This window comes from Drosophila sechellia, chromosome 2L, assembly GCF_004382195.2.
Source record: "Drosophila sechellia strain sech25 chromosome 2L, ASM438219v1, whole genome shotgun sequence".
NCBI classification, from domain to species: Eukaryota; Metazoa; Arthropoda; class Insecta; order Diptera; family Drosophilidae; genus Drosophila; species Drosophila sechellia.
The window spans coordinates 15,645,522-15,664,760 of NC_045949.1; the positions used below are offsets into that span (position 1 = coordinate 15,645,522).

The 19,239-nt window shown below is 39.1% G+C and overlaps 5 protein-coding genes across 5 annotated transcripts in view; 3 read left to right on the top strand and 2 right to left on the bottom strand.

Annotated features, from left to right (window-relative positions):
- The first annotated feature begins 4,350 nt into the window (after positions 1 to 4,350).
- Positions 4,351 to 19,239, top strand: part of LOC6613662 — a 40,435-nt gene continuing 25,546 nt past the window's right edge. Inside the window, exons 1-2 of the mRNA XM_032727066.1 lie at positions 4,351 to 5,089; positions 17,652 to 17,999. Of these exons, the coding sequence (XP_032582957.1) occupies positions 17,837 to 17,999 (163 nt within the window). The 5' untranslated portion in view covers positions 4,351 to 5,089; positions 17,652 to 17,836. The remainder of the gene's footprint in view (positions 5,090 to 17,651; positions 18,000 to 19,239) is intronic.
- Positions 6,806 to 7,496, bottom strand: LOC116802899 (small cysteine and glycine repeat-containing protein 3). The gene has a single exon (XM_032727068.1). It carries the CDS (start codon positions 7,268 to 7,270, stop codon positions 6,887 to 6,889), a length of 384 nt encoding a protein of 127 aa, XP_032582959.1. The 5' UTR covers positions 7,271 to 7,496; the 3' UTR covers positions 6,806 to 6,886.
- LOC116802959 (male-specific sperm protein Mst84Db) lies at positions 8,369 to 8,700 on the top strand. Its single transcript, XM_032727069.1, has one exon. The coding sequence runs from the start codon at positions 8,537 to 8,539 to the stop codon at positions 8,696 to 8,698; it is 162 nt and encodes a 53-aa protein (XP_032582960.1). The 5' UTR covers positions 8,369 to 8,536; the 3' UTR covers positions 8,699 to 8,700.
- On the top strand, positions 8,717 to 9,296 carry LOC6613660. The gene is made up of 2 exons (XM_002038094.2): positions 8,717 to 8,860; positions 8,929 to 9,296. The coding sequence occupies exon 2, from the start codon at positions 8,951 to 8,953 to the stop codon at positions 9,191 to 9,193; it is 243 nt and encodes an 80-aa protein (XP_002038130.1). The 5' UTR covers positions 8,717 to 8,860; positions 8,929 to 8,950; the 3' UTR covers positions 9,194 to 9,296.
- On the bottom strand, positions 9,558 to 10,089 carry LOC6613661 (male-specific sperm protein Mst84Dc). Its single transcript, XM_002038095.2, has 2 exons — positions 9,940 to 10,089; positions 9,558 to 9,888 (listed from the first exon to the last, which is right to left on the bottom strand). Exon 2 carries the CDS (start codon positions 9,867 to 9,869, stop codon positions 9,681 to 9,683), a length of 189 nt encoding a protein of 62 aa, XP_002038131.1. The 5' UTR covers positions 9,870 to 9,888; positions 9,940 to 10,089; the 3' UTR covers positions 9,558 to 9,680.

Consider the following 19,239-nt stretch of genomic DNA (forward strand, 5'->3'; position numbering starts at 1 on the left):
CATGGAAATGGAAAATGGGAAACAGTTGAAAGACAACAGGCAAATCTACTTAAATATCCCAGCGAATAGTAAGCCTTTCTTTGCTCTTTCATTCTTTGTGAATTATTCGTTTGCCCCTTTGCGGGGATTCCCCTTCCGCAAGGATTCCCTTTGTGCCACGGTTAAGTCCGTTTTGCGTTTTGTTCGTTTGTCCTTCCACGAATGGAACATTATGCAAGTTATTTTCGCAACCTTGTGGAGAAATATGAAATCAGCGAAATATATTTATGACTTATTTTGTCCACAGGACAAAGGACCCGCCCACCAAAAAAGCACAGAAGCCACAAAGAGAACAGAGCAAAAGTAACTACATGTTGGTATATTTTAGGTAAGGTAAGGCTTAAACTATATATGTAGTTATTGGACTTAACTTACATCTTTAATAGCTGAACTTAAATTAGCTTAGAGTCCCGAGAACTGCCAATGCTTGTACAGGGTATTTGTAGAGGGAATTGTGTGTTGTTTAAGAGTATAATCTATTATACTATATTTACAAAGCTGCCAAGAATATTCAAGGCTAGATTATATTTAAAAGTGCGCTTAAAATCACTGTCAACTAATTTTTTTGTTTCTTTACATTTTTACAATACATTGTAATACCCTCTCCAAAATAATATATATCCAGACATATATTAAAACTAATATGCACAAATAATAATAAAATTTAAATATAATATAATTTCAAATTTGTATGTTAATTTCCCACGAATTATTTTGACCAACTTAGTTTCCAAAATGTTCCCCATTACAAATATTTATTCGGTCTCTTTATGTGTGGGTTGTTTGAACGCACATTTTTTGCAATCATTTACTATACACATTTGTTCTTGCCCCTTGTTGTGGTGGGTTTTTGCTGCTTCAAAAGCTGCCATATAGTTTAAAGTGTTGTAAATATTTGCGATACAACAATGTTTGCACTTGGTTTGAAATTCACAGCCATTTTTTACAGAGCTTTGCGCCATTTTTTGCGCTTCTCGTAGATCGAATGATTTAGGTATTTTTTGCAAGTTTATTTATTATTTTTATAGCTGGATTTTGACATGGATTTAGTGGGCGATATTTTGTTTAGCCCGTTAAACAAATATTTGACGAGCAGCGAGCCTGAATCGCACAAAAGTAATTGCTGCCGATAGCACAGGGAATATTTGAACATCGAAGTGTCAAACTTAAAGTTGAAGAGCACGCAGTTTAATTTCATTGGATCCTGCGCAGCAGATGGAGGCTCCTTGGCCTGGCCTAATTGAATTTTCACTAATCCAATAGATTAAGAAGCAGCAGCAAGAGTTGCTCCGTAGTTGCTTGTAATGCAATGCGGAAACAATAACAAAATTATGCTGGCCAACAGAAGGAGCCGCTGACAAGTCTAAGGACATCCTAAGGGACTCCCAGGATGACCTCAAAAGTGCAAGGCAAGTTGCGAAAAACAGCCGACTCTTGGTCCCTAAGAAGAGGCTTAGTTTTCCCTTACCATGCACTTTCTTTGTTTGTTATGTTTTTAAATTACAAAAATTTAATTAGCTGCGAAAAGAGACCGGCTTCTCCGTGGTAAATTTAAATCATGCATAAATTAGGAAATTTCCGCATTCCCGGTAACATCCACGTTTACTTAGCGGCACATTGGGCGCCACAATTAATTATATGTTGACATGACATTTATTTGACTTGCATAAATTAGTCAATTAGTTGATGAACGTTAATAAAGTTTATGGTAAACCGCTAGGAAAGGTGTAAGCGGGTTTATTAGTTGCTTCCTGTTTTATTAGGAAAAAGAGACACAATTCTTAGGACTCAACTTTATTGAATGAACATCTTCATAATTTTTTAAGTATATTATTTATATAGATTTACATATATGGTCAATTCTAAATTGCTATACTTCTTATTTTAAGCCGCCTTTGAAGACTAAATGATAATATTTATTCACAAGTTCACATTGTTTCAAAAGCAATCGAATTTACCTTTTTCACTTTACTCAAAGTCTCCCACTTGACCATTTGGCAGTGGCTCGTCCTGCTGTCAGCAGATGGAAAATTTCTTGAAGGGCAAGAAAAGTGGAGAGGAGGTCCTGGAAAGATCTTGATGGTTGTAGATTGTGTGCTCGCCGAACATTTTATCGCCTGCACTCAACGAAAAGGTGAATGACGATGGACGCACCAAATTTTCGACACATTGTGGCGTCCGTCTCTGTGTGAGTATGTGAGATGCACATGGCGTATACGCAATAAAAGAGCGACACTCAAAGCCGTGGTTATCAGAGGAGCTTCCACCGACCCCCACGCTTGTCGTCATTAGATTAGAGTGGAGCAAGCCCAGCGGAAGAGAGATAGAGATGAATGAGTGACAGAGAGGGAGGGAACACACAGAGAAATGTCATAGTAACAAAAAATTTAATTAGATGCGAAAATTATGGTGATTGCAAATTATTAATATTTATTTAAAAGTTTATTTTATTTAACCTTAACAATTAACCTTTACAATTAAAAAATAATTTTGAGTTGCACATGTCTAAGTGAAATATAAGATTCATAAAAGAGAATGAATAATTAAAAAATATTGCAATGTGAGTCAATCACACTCTTTTAAATCAAAAATAAGTTCTTTAGCAACGATTTCGTTCCTATGCTTTTTGCTTAGTGCACGAATTTCATGCACACATCGAGGAGACAAAAATTAAACTATGGGGCGTTGCCTTGCTTGGATGTGCGTTATATTGTAAAACACGAGGGGCTGTGTGGTGCGAGTTTTTACTGGAGAGGGGACTGTGGGGCAATGGGGCAAGGGGGCAAAAGGACTGCGCCCAGCTGGCCAGTGTTATCCTGGCTGTCATGCTGTGGCCAGTTCTCGTTTATTTTGCGTATTAGACGCTGCTATTTTGTGCTTATTGTCGCCGTGGCCCTCTCTGTCTGGCAGCCATGTCCTGCCGTGTCCTGTTATTTTTCGCTTGTTTGGTTGCTTCGGTGTGCCATTGTCAGCTCATTTGTAATTTTTGGCACAACGATTTCAAATTAAGCAACCGGAAATGAGCTGACATTTTGTATTCTGTTTCCCATTTGGTCTCTCGTTCGTTTCGCTTTGAAACGCTCGCATTCGGTAGTGCGCAGCTTAACGGCACTTTTGCGGTTATTCGTCAGGATCGGGATCCATAGGGGCAATCATCATCGTATCCGCTTGGCCGTCGTCGTTATCCTCTCCGAACACCCCACACACTCCTCCGCCTGCTGCCTTTCAAGTTGTCTTGTCTATTATGACAATATTAATATTTACATTTTACAGTTATTGTCTAGCCAAAGCTTTCCCACACAGGGTATCCACCACCATGGATATATATGTATATAAAATATATGTGTATACATATAGATTCGTGTTCTCATGTATCCTTTCTGTTTTGTTTGCTGCCAGTGCTGCTTGTCATGTTTGCTGGCTCGTATGCATTTGGTATTTTCTTGTTTATTGCTTTATGTTTCAACCGCTGCTGCTCTATTTTCCACCCGTCCTACAGTTTTCTCCATGGATACAGCATCTTGTCAATATGGTTTCCATTTTGCATGTTGTGCATTAGTTCCGTTTGTTGTTGACCACTTCAGTCGCTGTCTCCTAAGGTTCAGACTTCAGTTTCTCCTTTTCATGGATGCCACGCCAGTATATTTTAATTCTCGATTTATTTAAATTTCGTTTAAGAGAGATCCAATTAAGAATATTAGTAAACTTTAATATATTTCAAGCTATGCAACACTTAATTCCGACGATAAATAAGTAAAGCATATTATTTTATATACTAGCTGCGTACAATTAATAGAACCGTTTATGTGTAGTAGCCATTAAGATTTTTGTAAAACCTTAGTTAAAAATAAGGTTAGGAGATTACGAATTAGTATTAATAGTAAATAAATATATGGGGGTTATTCTAATTATTAAATGGGAATTCCTGTTTCCTAAGAATTACATTACCGAATGTAATTTTACAGAGTCTGTTAACTTATCTGTTAAATAAATCCCAACGAAACCCCCTGTTAACAAGCAACCCACTTTTCGAACATGAAAGCTTTTCATCAACGAAACAAACGAAATCTCTCTCTTAGTTGCTTTCTACCGCACTCTCTGAAATTTCCCTAGCTTCGGCTCGTGTTTCGTCAAGTGCCGAGTGCCGAGTGTCTCAGCTCTTTATTCTGTGCTCTCGCTGGCAGGACACGAGTACAGCCGAATTCCTTCGATTCCAGCTTCTACTTAACAGCATCGGCATCGGGTCCTTCAGCAGCAGCTGCTGTTGTTGGGATTCCGGCGAGGGCCGACAGCTTCCTGCCGCTGATGCTTCAGTTACGTTGATAATGTCAAATCGTTTGGTTCGCTCTGCTGTCGCCACCGCCCACGAGTACAACCACAACAACACTGCCAACGACGAGGGCCAGCGAGCCAATAAATTTTAATAAAATCTCCATCACAACAAAGAGTAAACAACAGCACAAGCAGACAACTCAAAAAATTCGTATAACAAAAATTGCGAAAGAATCTGCTGTTCGGTGGGACAAGCGAATGCCGGCTAAAAAAGTGTCAGAATTTGTGAAAATTAATATTTCACCAGAGATTTGAGTGTTTCCAAAACAAACAAAAAACCCGAACACTGCAAACAGGACAAACTTTTTCGTTTCGCCAAACTTTTATTTCGTACACACTTTTTTGGTCCTACGCGATTTGCTCGCGAAAATTATGAAAAATATGTGAGAAATGTGCAAAATCCGCAAAATACTAAAGTAAGAGCAAGAGGGCATAGGTCAAGCCCTATTCTCCAGTGCGGGATATATATTCTGGACGGCCCCAAAATCCCCTGACGTTGTCCTTTCAGTAAACCAACCACCCACCGCCGCCCATCTAGTGTCATGTGTATGTGCGGAAAGAAAAGCAGCCGAGTTGAGTGTGTGTGCGCCTGGGTGTGGGAAGTCGTGTAACGTGCTAAAATAAGTTAATTTATTGCCGGCACAACAACAATCACAACACACAAAGACAACAACTGCCGGCAGTCATAACATTTGTGTTGTTCACCAGTTACCCAAAGGTGAGTTACTTTCAGTTGAGCGTTCCAACTGGGTGATGATGATATCTGTATCTGTGATTTTGCTCTGGCTTTTTGTTAGGACTCTTAAAATATAATTTACAGTCATGTAGGCTGTGGATTTTGCAAAACCAAGCAGATTTTTGGCAGGACAAATATGTTTTGGCAGTGCGATTACACAGAAATAAAATACATATTAAAGATTTTTAGATTTTTCTTATCATTCAGAAATAAACTCCTAAGAGAGAAAGACTCTCTAATTCTAATGGTTTCAAAAGTTGGTTTGTTAACCAATCATTTAAGAATAAATTTGATTTTATGCCGTAAAAGACGCTTTAAGCCAATTACTCATGCTGTAATAACCTGCATTAGCCATAATTCGATTTGCTTGACACTTCGTAATAACTAATTTATCCAAGTAGATGAATAGCTCAGAATAATGAAACGACTTGTGCCGTAAGTCACTTTACAATTACGCGTTTGTGAAATTCATTTACATTTTAGGATTTTAGTGGTGGAAATAATAGTTCTGTGTCGTCCTTTACCGACTCAGCAAAGGCAATTTCCCATTGTGAAAAACAATGGATGTGCCGCCATTAAAAATTCGGTTGACCCAGTATGTTGATATTTACATTTGAACAATACATTTCAAGTGAAACAATTTTAGCCCATATTTGATGGTAACTTTTGGATAATAACCAGGTGGTTGAAATACCAGAATACAAAACCCTTCGAATGTTTTCGGGAACATTATTCACCGGATATGCCTCTGGCGACTCGACAAAGTGTTTTTCTGGAAACCGACAATAAAAATTATGCCGTTCACTTAACTTGTTTGGGCGCAGATTCGTCTGAAGAAAGTGATGAAATGGCCAATTGTAAGTGAAAGGAGAATTTCAAATGTTCACTCAGATTTTGGTAATTTTTTGTATAGATTTGGTTCAGACCTACGCCATTGACAGAAGGCCCTCAGTTAGAATAATGAAGAAAATTCTGCAGACGCACAAAAGGCACGGCTTGGATATGAAGTTTCTAAAATGTTGCGTGTAAATATATTGGAAAAAATTATTTATTTCCATTGAAAAAAGTGGTCTCTAGCCAAAACTATACTACGAAATATCATGCTAATTGAAAATTTTAATTAGACTATTTGCGTTTTGTTTTTCTGCTTCCTTACCAAAACTAATGTATTAGTTTGTGAACCAAATTAAATTGAGGTTTAATTAAAAAAGAAATTTATGGCTAGAAGTGCGTCAATTTGTTTTCAACTGTGGCAGTTTTTAAACGAAAATATTTTGGTGACTCGAACCGTTGTCAAAAAGTTCGTTCAATTGACCTGTCTTCGCTATTCAAGCGTGGCTAAAAAATACAACCGAATAGCTGAACAAAAACTGTCAGATCCATGACCTACATAAGTACGTCGTGTAACCAAATAGATTGGAAGGTTTTCAAACGAATATTTTGTTTTTCCCCTGCATTCGCTTCGTATGCAAAACCAAAACAAGCAGCTTTCAGATTTTGACCATTTTTCCATTGTTTTGCTAGCCTCTCGAATGGAAACTTTTGCCTGCCCATTTCATTCCTTTTTTGCGGGCTAGCTAACAAAAGTTCGAATGTTAAATGATTTTCATGGCGCAAACTTTGGCAACCCTGAAACTGGACCCCGGTCATTTGTTAGCCTGTCAGAAAGGCAACAAAAAAAGGGCGCAAATATGTAAGTCTGGCTGACACGTGAATTTATTGCATTCAAAAATATGAAAAGTTGCAATAAAAAGTGCAACAACAGGGTACTACAGGGTATTAGTACAGCGGGCCAAAGCAGCCCCACTCCCAGCAATTTTTGCATTTGTTCGGCACAAAATAGAAAGGTGGCGCACAACCGCCGCTGCAACATCCGCAGTTGCAGGTGCACTGCATGCAGGGCAGCAGGGGACCCACGGGGCCGCAGGTCAAGCGGTACGAGACCACGGCACAGGGCGGAGGGCCACAGCATCCGCCACAGGATCCACCACATGAGCCGCCACATGATCCGCCGCAGGATCCGCCGCAGCATCCTCCTGAGCCGCCCCTGCAACAGGAACCACCAACACAGCAGGATCCGCAGCAGCCACCTCCGCCGCAGGGCTTACGACCAGACCCACAGGACCCAAACTGCGGTCGGCATCGCGGCGCAGCACAACTCATCCTAGAAATTACTTAGCCCTTTGCAACCTGTTGCTAAGTACTTGCCGCTAAAAAAAATGCTAAATACTCCGGGGCAGTGATGGACAGTCAGCTCACAGCTCCAGGCGCCTATTTAGCACCTTTTTTGTCCGCCAATAGTCACAAGTCCGCTGGGAAAATTTTATAGTTCCTGTCGAATAAAAACTCTTGCAGTTTCCTCAAGTATTTCCTGGAAAAGTGACACTTAAGGCAAGGATACATGCGGTTGAAATAATTTTAAAGCAGGATCATATCGAATAACCTTATATATTTGCTTAAAATATGGGAGACTAATTCCATGAATAAATTGCAATATATTTGGTAACTTAGCCAATCTTCTTCCTTTTTGGGTCTATAAAAGCACTTTTCTTCCATTAGTCTATTTTTGTCACCAAAACATTACACTCAAAATTACATTAAAATTATACACTCTGCGGTACCATTTAAAACCAACGTATGTCGGCTAGGAATATCCAACCAGAACCACCACGCTTCGTCGAACCCATGTCCTCTCAGTTACATTTGCACAGTTGACCATGCGTGGGTTTGTCTACTAGATCCTCACATGCAGACACCCTCTTACATGGCCTCTGGTCCGTCGGGAGATATTGTAATTGATTGTCTCCGCCTGGATGAATGGGAGGTGGATTGAAGTATCATGGACCGGAGTGGCAAAAAGTTTCATCACGGTTCGTTATTCGGCGGATAGAAATTTGCATGGCCAACGGTGCGGGTTGAAACTCGTGGTAGAAGTGATAAAATTATGAAATTGTTCTTAACAGTATGCACACTCGTATTTTATTTTGTAACGCTTACTTGATTGGCTGAGTCATAGAGAATACCAATACAGTAATTTAATTTCTATATTCCCACAAGATGCCATAATATGGTATCCAATTCTTAATTGATTGAAGATCCCGGCTTAGAGTTTTCGAAATTTAGTTCCATTCTTTTCACTTGAGCATCAGTGTGCCATCCACTCTCCGGTTCCGATTTAGCCAGCTTTTATTTTAGGCCAGATATTCGAAGCGTAGACTACCCCGAGGGCGGCGTCGATGAGATTGTCAATAGCTGTCAGAGCGAAAAATCGCCTTTGCTCCCTGGAAAACCCATTCCACTTCAGTTCCTTTTCCACTTCGGCACCAAACACTCGATTTTGTGTCTGCTCCAGGGCCAATAACTATACACCACTCCCCCCCAAAAAAAGTAAAAAGAGCACACGTTTCGGAAAACCTAAACCAAGTCAAGATGTGTGGTGGCTGGGCCTGTGCCTCCTACAATATCGCCTGCTGCAATCCCCGTCTGTCGACACTGCGATTCTCTGGCCGCTGTTTCGCACCCACGCCCTGCGGTCCATGTGATGACTGCTCCATTTACGGCGGTTGCTGCGGCGGCTGCTGCGGGTGCTAGCTGAACTCTGACCTGGAGTAGCCACAGAGTTGGGTGGAGTCCGGAATTTAACTTTCTTGAAGTAGGCCTTGGGAACTGCTGGCTGTTGTCAGCTGGTGAAACAAACACCATTCAGTCCCAGTCCAGTCCTTGTCGGAACAACAACCTTAAACTTTCACCGGGGTAAGTTTCATTTATGCTTTTATAAATTTTTTTAAATTTTATTTTTAATTATTCACATTTGTACATAGTTCCCACCTCTGTTTCCTAACCATGTGTGGTGGCTGGGCTTGTGCCTCCTTCGACCTGGCCTGCAATAATCCTCCCTTGTCAACACTGCGTTTCACCGGTCGGGACTTTATACCCACGCCCTGCGGTCCTTGCGATAAGTGTTATGTTCTAGATACTAGCCGCAAGAAGAACACCAACAACTGCTATGTTCCGCACATCCTGTCCCCACTGGATGCCCAGCTCTGCACACTGGCGAGTACTCAGAAAAAAAAGGAGGACGAGTAATCGCCAGGAGGAAATGCGGTCTTATACTACTAAAATTATAAGTGTTGATCTTCTTGTACCACCTATTTCCATGGGAAACCAATAAAAATTCAAGGGACTAATACTGAAGAAGAAAGTTTTTTGTACGCTTAGAGAATTAAGCCTCCGCCGGTCTTGTACCATCTACTTTTTAGTCGTCATGGCTAATTATTTTTAAACAATTTTGGTATATTTTCTCAAGAAGAAGAATTTGAGCCGTACAGCTTGAGGAGAAACCTCAAGAACTCGCGGATCTGCATAGGTATCTAATTCTAATTTTTCATACATGTATCAAAGGAATATGAAATTTCTCAAGAAATTCGAGCCATAGTAAATAAGAAGTTACTTTTTTAAGTACATTAATTTATTGAAAAGCTCGAACCATTGTGTAGGGGAAAATGTGGTTCAAACCAAAAGCACAAAAAAATTTCACGTCTTTTTCTTGAGGAATTTTTGAACATTGGGTTTCTCAGTAAAAAGGCCCAAAGCAACCCCATTCGCCGGCGCAACAGCACCTGTTAGGAGGACATGTCCAAGGTCCACAGGGAGGATTGGGTCCACAGCAGCAGTTGTTATAGTTCATGGCTGGCAGAGCGGGTCCGACGGGGCCATAAGCCAGGGCATAGGATACCGATCCACAGGCTCCTTGGCAACACATCTTCGGGAGGATAGGTTAACTAAAGGAGGTATTCGATAGAAAATCTTTCTAAGAAATCAGGACAACTCACATTTTGTTTAAGGCAAGAGAAATGCTTGAGTAAAGATTTCCAAAAATGTTTAAACACGAAATTTTTTCGTACTTTTGGTTTATGTACTGGTGGAAGCGTACGGAGCTGTTTACAAAACAAGTGAATAGACTGGAATGAGTTGAGCTAAGAAAACCAAGCCCATGCTATGGGAAATTCTTCCCGAAGCCAACTTGATGTGGAAAAATTTAAAACCAGCTAGAAAGCCAGAAAGGAAATCAAAGTGGGCTAGAGAAACTGCCTTTAAAATCGATCAAAGTCAAGTTGTTGATGCTGCTCTCCTCCTGGCTGAGCTCACAAATTTCACACATCAATGATTTAACATCGAAGCGACAAATACAAAAAAATTGAATTTCTCTAACGACAAAACAGCAGCGCAACAGATTCGCCCCTCTGGCAAAAATAAGAAATCATTGAAACATGTCTAAAAAAAAACGACGACTCTGGGCAGAATAACACCAGTATGAGATGGGTTGGAAGATGCCGAAAGGATTCTTTACAGGACTCGCTCTAAACTGGGGCAACGGCAATGCCGAGGCAGACATGAAAGTCTATTAGACTCAACGAAGCAACCTTAACGCTATTTTCCAGCTTCCTTCGCTTTTCGGGGGGGTTAATGTTAGGGCATGTGTGTGCGGGACAGGATATAGGATATACAGGACCTCGTGTGCGTCTGCGGGCGTTGTGATTCACAAAAGCTGACAAGCTCATCGATCCCTGAACATTAGCTAAACATAAATTACGCAGATGACTGCACAACAATTGAGGCGTTTATTATAATGTGTGTTCACACTTGAGGCTTTCAAAAGATGCACTCACAGCACATACATATATGTACGTCCATATATATGAGAAGGCTGTAGCAGAAGACTAAAGATGTAACTTATTTAAACGAAATTGGAATTGTTCAAATGGTATTAAATCGGCCAGCTTGAATTTTGAATAACGAGAAGCAATTGTTTTGATTGTGATCAGCGTGCACAGCAAATGTCAAATAACTACGCTTCAATGGATAAATATTTGAGCTTTTATTATAAACTTAGGTTCGAATATGATGATTGCAAAAGAAGATTATAACTGAAAAGTATGTCATAATATTTTGTGCAATCTTATTTTGTGCTTGCCTTAAACGCTGCATTTTATAACAATTTCACAAGTCCTCAGTATTAACATTGGCAATGAATCCTTCGCTATTTGGGATTCCATTTGGCCACATTATTTATTCATTCAACTTGTTTAAAAAGCAATTTACATCGATTTACCTATAACATCGCGCTGTTGGAGAAAAGGAAAGACCACAGACCCCCAGACAGTTAAGAACTATTGCGAAACTCATTTCTAAGCGAACCAAAAAAGGGAACCCAGCTTCAAGACTGCAATTGAGGGCTCTCCACATTCCTTCGAACCGAAAAACAACACCCCACTTAAGATAATCTCATTGGTAGAATGCCAAAAACTTATCCCCCTGCACACACACACAGTGTATAAAAATGTCACCACAAAAAGGGCGAAACACCAGGGAAAAGCAAAACAGCAGGGTAAACAAGTGAGGCTTCAACTAAAAAAGGTATTTCCTTTTAAATCAAATACAAAAATTTCTGCCGGGATTCCAATGCCAGTGCCTCTTGGCCGCCCTGCCTCTTTTCTCTTTTTTCTCTCATTTTTTTTCTTTTCCAAGTGGATACGATGGGCACTTCATTTCACTCCAAAAACATATTGAGCCGGGCCACTTGAGTGTGCGCCAAGAGATAAGCGCAATTATATGGCTTCCACTCCCTGAATCCGGACATAAATGGGAGACCGCAGGGGCCGCAGGACATCGGGACAGTGGACATTGGACAACCGCCCAGCGTAAACTGTATAAATTAGGTAAAAAGGAGAACTTAACGTTACTTATGTGACACGGCCTTCATTGAGACAAATGTGCGGTCTTTAAGTGCAACGTTATTTTCACTTTTTTCCTTCGAGCACTTTAAATTTATTTGCCACAAGAAGCACGGCTATCGGGCCACCGATACTCTCATGCCCCCGAAATAAAAAGGTATACAAAAGATGTGAAATTCCTCTGAACTCTGGCATCTCACATTTTGTCCCTGGTCAAGTGCTCGTTATGGGCAATTTCTGCTCAAACTGCTTTCTGGGTGCTTTTGTTTTAGTTTCTTGTTTTTTGCTGACCGCATGCTGAGTATGGCTCTTCTATTTTGTGTGGGCCTCCATTTGAAGTGCCTTTGTGGCCGATCTCAAAAGAGGCAACTTGTCAAGCATCGGTTTTCGGGGAAAAGCTCATAAGTGACCATTGAAAAGTTTACACTACGAAGTTGTCAATATGTAGGAAATATTCTTAAGTGCAGCTTATTACAAGTTGCCCAAAGTTTTTTTCTTTTTTGGCATTCCTGCTGCTTTGTGGAGTATATACATAGTAATATTATTACATTTTCAAGAGCGGATAGTTGACTCTATTTGGCATTACAGTATTTGACTGTGACAAAAAAATATTAATGTGTGCAACAAAACAGCCACTATAAACATAAAAAATTCACATAAATAGATTATATTTTTATCATATTGAAAATTATAATCTGTTGCAGTTAGCCAAAACGGAATAGTCTAATATGGTTAGGCACATAAACCATATTAGACTATTCCTTTTTGGCTAACTGTCTGTATATTTGCAATGCTTTCTAAAATGTTTAAAAAATTATACTAAATACGAAATTAAATAAAACCCAATTCAAGTTCAATTCAGAGTCTTATTCTTAGTGATTCTTTTATAGGGCATTACGATGCATAAATAGTCGCTGAAATTCTGGCGTTTCTTTAGCTGTTCGCTTCTATTTGAAGTACAAAATATTTTCGTTTATTTACCCAACGCCGCCTGGTTCCCGCCTGTCGTCTCCTTGGCACCGTTGTCGTCTGCAGGATACTCCTGCCGCCACTCCTTGGAGCGGCTGCCTTTTGGTAAGTCCTGGTTGGTCTGGGCACCGAGTATTTTTTGTATTCCTTGTTTTTTTTTCACTATATGCTATTTCTTTTCTAAGCGCTTTTGCCATGCGGCGTCAAACGTCGGGCGCCAATCCTCGTGTGCGTGGGTGCGTATGAGTGATTCTTTTTCTTTTGGCTCCATCCCCCGGCCGTTTCATTGGGTTTTTCTTCGCTTTTCGTTTGGTAAATGCTGCGAAACATAAAACATCAAATGTAAATTGAAAGTCGTTCGTGTGTGAAACTGAATGTGTCATCAGTTGAAGCGTTTATCATTTTTTTTACTGCTTTTCGTATTCGTTTTTAGCTTCTTCGACCCCTCTGCTGCAGTAGATTGGAGGGGGAGGTGGCAGAAAAGATGAGGGTTTTCTTTAAAAGTTTAGATTTTATTTGCCGGCGTGTCAAGTTGCCTTTAAACGTTTTTCTGGCTAAGTTGTTTGCCTGCTGAATTATCTGCGCACTGCCTTGTAAAATCTTTCATTTCCTGGTCACAACTCGGCAAATTTGGCAGCGGAGGTATCAAATTTCACATATAAATATGAATATAAATTTGAGCATATGAATGGCTAGCAATATATGGGCACTCTCAATTGAATTGTGCAACTTGTCTTGAATGAAGCTTGCTCACGAAACTGTTTTCGTTATCTTCGTCATTGCATTCACAAGGATTTGGTATATCTCTGCCATAAACAGTTTAAATGTTTAAAAGGTGACCCCGATTTGGCAATATATGTTTTTAATTGCCCTGCGATTCGGATTTAATCGCCTGACTTTCCAATTTATATGCATGAAGTATCAAGAGAGAAAACTAATTTGGCAAAATGCACCCTCAGAGAAAAAGCATCAAAACAATGATGGCTCTTTTATTATTGAAATTTATTGTTCTTTTTTTCACTCCTCTGCTTATTTGCAAATTATTTGGGAATTAATTGAATGCTGAGAAACCCAGAACATATTTCATTTTCAGCTCGAACTTTGCCACCCATTGCCCCCTATTTTTTTGTATTTACCATGCAAATGTCAAGCTCAAATAAAACAATGGATGGGTAAATGCTGGTGCAACAACGACAGCTGCCAACTAGAGCTGTGGTTGCCCTTAGTCAAGTTGTCGCCTTTTTGCTCCCTTTTGTTGCTACACTGGTTGGTGGCACTAACTTCATGTCAATCCTTTTGTGGCTTTGCCGGTCGTTTAATTTGAATTTAAAATGTTATCCCGCCAAATGCAATAGACACAGCAGAGCACAGCACACCAGCCCAATTTCCCCCATCGGTCGCCCCCCCTCTTTTGCTCGGCACTCATTTTCCACTTATTTACAATTACCACATTTTATTATATCCCCCTGCCAACCAGTCAGCCAGCCAGCCATCCAGCACTTAACCATTTTATTTATACCCCTGTTTATATTTGTCACACTTTTGTCTTTTGTTCCAGCCACCCACTTTCAGCCCCCATGGACCGTTTTTAACTGCATTTTTGTGTGTCTGTCAAATCCTGCCACCTTCTCCATCCTCCCAAAAACACAAAAGCCCCTCCCCACCATAGCAGACCTTGCAGATTTCGATTGTATTTTTGTTTATTTTGTTGCAATTTTAATTACTTTAATGAAAGTTTTAATTGCGAAATAGCAAAAACGCAGCGAGCGACAGAGACAGCGTGTGCAAAGGAGCACACAAAGCGGGGAACTGAGTTGGCCAAAAAGGGGGCTGTAATGAGTTTTTGTGGTCTAAGAAGAAAGGTTGGCAGCTGCACGGCAACGATGACGTGAGCACACCCAGCCAGGTGAGCTTCTATGCCAGGTGTAATTTCGCGAGAAAGGGTCTCTGATGTTAAACGAACAATGGAAGGTGTGCTTGATTGACCTTTTTGGTATTCAGGAATCGTTTATAATTAGTATGGATTTTCTCTCTTTATAGCTCGCTAATATGATTATACTAGGTTTCTATTTTATCAGAATTAATGAATGCAAGAAATCATAATTACATATTATAAAATCTTAAACATAGCTCGATTTCTTAATATTTAACTTGTTATCTTCAAATGGATTAATTAAGTACTATCGAAAAACTTTGCTTCCCGTATTCAAAAGTTTCATAAATGCGACACAAAACTTGATATGACTTCAATATTGAACAGATAATATTTCCGTAAATAAAAACCTCACTTTAAAAACACATAAAATGATGCTTAGCATACGATTTATATAATAAATCAACTTTGGTGATCAGCAGTCAACGTTTTGCGATTCGCACATATGGCAACGGTAATCTGATGTTTCCATCAACTTTGATCTGCTTGTAATTGCAGTTGGTGGTTGCAAACGCATCCATTCAAACACAGATAGGTTGACATTTGCATACACATCTATATGCACATGCACGCTCCACTTGACCCACAAATCTAGGCAAGCAAATCGGCACAAAAATGTTTGTCATACTGGCTCTCGTTTGCAACTTCACTTCCGAACCCGAACCGAAGTTGAAATAAATTGTGCAAACAATTCGAAAGCCACAAGGTATCAGGCAAATGAAATAAGTGAGCCGTATCCAAGGAGGAGCGGGGATAAAAAAAAGATTCAAATGAAAATAGAATGGAAATCAGCATCAGCAGGGCCAATGAACTGCATGAGATGCAGAACCTGAAAAGACGGAAAAGCAATAGAATAGACTTTTTACTTACAATACATTACACATTGCATAATGGAGTCGTTGACTTTCAAAGAAAAATAAGTGTTCTTCGATTTTCATGTTTGTTAATCTACGAAAGCAGAGATTACCAGTGCTGAGAAATGGTTAAAAAAAATATTATCTTAATGAATATGATCAATATAAAGGAAGAATAAACTAATATCATAATTAAGAAGACTATTATTTGTTATAAGAATGTAATTTTCAGCCAAAAACTCCATTAAACAATTTTTTGCACTTTTATCACTTCACGTTTTATATTTTTTAGTTTTTCATTACGCTCACCGTAGCATCGTTAAAAGCATTCGCTGTCGGTTGGGGCCCATAAAGTGCATTAATGCTTTGCATGCTGTGCCCAAACTGCAAAGTCCAAGCTTAAAAATATACGTACCCAATTATGTACGTGTGTATTCAGCAGAGAGCAAAGAAAAAGATACGTAAAATTGCATTTTTGGCAACAAGCTTTTAATTGCATTTTGTATGTGCTCATTACCTTAAATGCAGTGTGAGGGAAATCTCATCCAGGGGGTCCTACAATTAAGTTGCTTTTTAGAATGGTTCTGCGTTGCTAGTGCTTGGATCGACAAACTTGGCAAACTTATTCGGAAACCAACAAAAAGTAAATAAAATGCCAAAAGCCTTAGCATGAAGCTCATTTCGAAAGGGCAGTTTCGCATATTTTTATTTGCATAAGTAAAACTCATGCAATGTAAACTAACTGATCGATCAAACCCATAAAAAACGTTGAAGAACGCTATAAAATAAAATAATCTCATTGCACCTATTTTAAGGGTATTAAAAAGTGCTAACTTCATTCAAAAGGCCCAATTGGGTAGGGGTGTATTTGTGTCACTTTTGTTTCGAAAGAGTGTAAAACTGGCAAGGGCGAAAGGAAAATGGCCAAAAGCGAAGCCGCTTCTGAAAAAAAAACATAAAAGAGAGAAGAAGTTTTTGCGACATAAACAAGCAAATGGAATGGGGGCGCTTGTGTGTGTATGTAAATGAAAATGGGCATGTGAGTGTGTGAGTTTTATTTAAATGAAAAATAATTAAACTGTGGATTGAAGTTTCCCCCAGTTCCCTTTTTTTGGCGCAGAGGAAAGACAATTAGGAAATGCTCGTTTACACGGAGAAGAGGGTATCAGAATGGGATAACAGGATTGGGAATAAAAATATAATTCTACAGAAAATAAAAGTTTTATATCCTCTTTAGGACATTATAGAGTTATTTTTATAAACACACTATACCATCCAAGGACGTTATAATATTCGATGTTATAAGATCATGCATTGTGTAATTATAGGAAAATAAACTAATTACAAGAAGGTTTTACCAATTATATCTATTATAGTTAACACGACTGTTAAAGCTATTTATCGAAGTTTTTTTTAGTTTGCCAGCTTGTCCTGTTTTTCTTGTTTGCCCTTCCTTATATTTTTTCTGTGGATTAAGTTTTTGTCCAGGGTCTTAATGATATTATTTTTTCATTTACCCTGTGCAACACACGCACGGATTAGTGTTCAAATGAAATCGATTTGAGAGTGTGTGTTTGCTCTGCATCTGTGTTTGAGGCGATTTTTAATTAAAGTACTGCAGTTAATTGCATTAATCACTGTGTTTGCCGAGAGTGTTGGGGCGTGCACGTGGTGCTGAATGCCATCAAATGGATCTGGTCCGAAACACTTAATGAATTATTCAACTGCATTTTGCTGAATTATTTAATGTGCAATCAAAAAGCAATAAAATTTAGCAGTGCTTTTGTTTTGGAATTCAAATGGCTGTTATTTAATATTAATGTTTAATTATGATCCTAAATGGCTTCAGTTCGCACTTAATATTTATTTCGTAACCAACAACCCTTCAAATACTGCAAAATTTAATATATAAATTAGTTTATAATGCTAAATAATAATTTAGAATATAATACATTGAAATAACAATATTATTGCTATAATTAAGTACACTTTAAAAAAATATGTTTGCCTTTAAAGCCAATCTAATCTAAATTTAAATTTTCTTACAATTACAGTTGAGTTTCTGTCGCTCAGAAAACTATTTCTACAAAAAAACTCGAATTAGGCCAAATTCAATTGACATTTATTGGCCAATATATGTTTATAAGGACCAAAAGGAAGCAAAGAAAGATCGAGCAAAGAAAAATAACAAAACGGAGGACACAGCCCCTACGCAAAAATAGTAAAAATATCTATTTCAATGGCGAAGACGACTATTCCGGGGGCAAGCACCCGTCACATGCAAATGGCCAAACGGTGGAGGACGGAAAAGGACGTCGGATCCCATGGATTCCATGGTTCCCAAAGTGGGCGTAGCTGCATTTGCTGGATTTCCGTGGTACTCCTACTCATTCTGGTGCCTGGTAAGTGAATTATAAACTGAGCGAGTCCAAATCACAGCTAAGTCAAGTGACACAAAGTCGTCGAAGGACGACAAAAACTTTGATGAGATATTTCAAAAAGTTCGGCAAAGCCTCCAAATATAAATGACAGCCGTCCGGGTGACAGACGAAAGTCCTAGATGAGTCCCCCCGACTTTGGCGATAATTAATTTTTAAGCCGCGCAAAATGAAGCGAGGACAAGTGGCCGAAGAGTGGGTGGGGAAAGTGCGGCGGGCGGTCGGAAAAGCTGGCTAAATGGAGCGGCAAGCACAGAACGGAAGACGAAATCAATCGTTCGTAAAATAAACAAATCTTATTTTTCCGCAAACATTATTTCTCATCAGCCGACGCGGAGGCGAAAGCACATTCAGCAAATGGCAATAAAAACAACAGTGCTGCGATGACAACAACATTTTTCATAAATACGCGCATTCATCTGCATGAAACGATGGTCAGGAAAAGAAGAAGAGCGACCAGGAAACAGTTTAATAATTCGAGGGTGGACCGTATTGTTCAGAAACATAAAGTTTGCTTAGCTCAAACAAATACAAAAAAGCTTTGCAAATGTTTTCTTTTCTAAATTAGTAGGTTATTTTAATATATTTAATATTTATATGGCGATTGTTTTTATTCTATTATGTTGTTGTATTATGGTATTATATATCAATAAACATGAAATATAATATAACATACTCGAACAGAGAAAGGTTAAGCGATCAATTGGCGGATCTGCCCCAATTTCAGTACTCAACGGATTCAACTCATTGAGCTCGTCTTCTCCTCTCAAATGCCACCATCCAACCGCAACAAGGCCAAAATGATGATGTTGCAAAAGAAACTACGATACTAAATATACAACCAATGCTTCTGAATGCCGTTTTTGCTGTCTATACTCATTTTTCTGGCCAAAAGGCGCGAGCAGGACATTGTGTAAACAAGCAATACAAAAAGGCAACTTAAGGCCAACAACAACAACGGTAAAGGATATATAAATAAAGATAGATGTATATGTATGGGTAAGGCAAGCAATTGCTGCCTAGAGACGGAGAATATTTCATAATTTTTTGCGTGATGAAGTCGCATTTGTTGGGATTAAATGAGATTTTCTTGCAATTACCGAATGCGTGGTTAGGGCACAAGTTTTATTTATTTCCCCCTCGTCTTCCCTTGCCAACCAAATCCCCACAGTACGAGTACTCTTCGAAATTACAATTTCTGTTG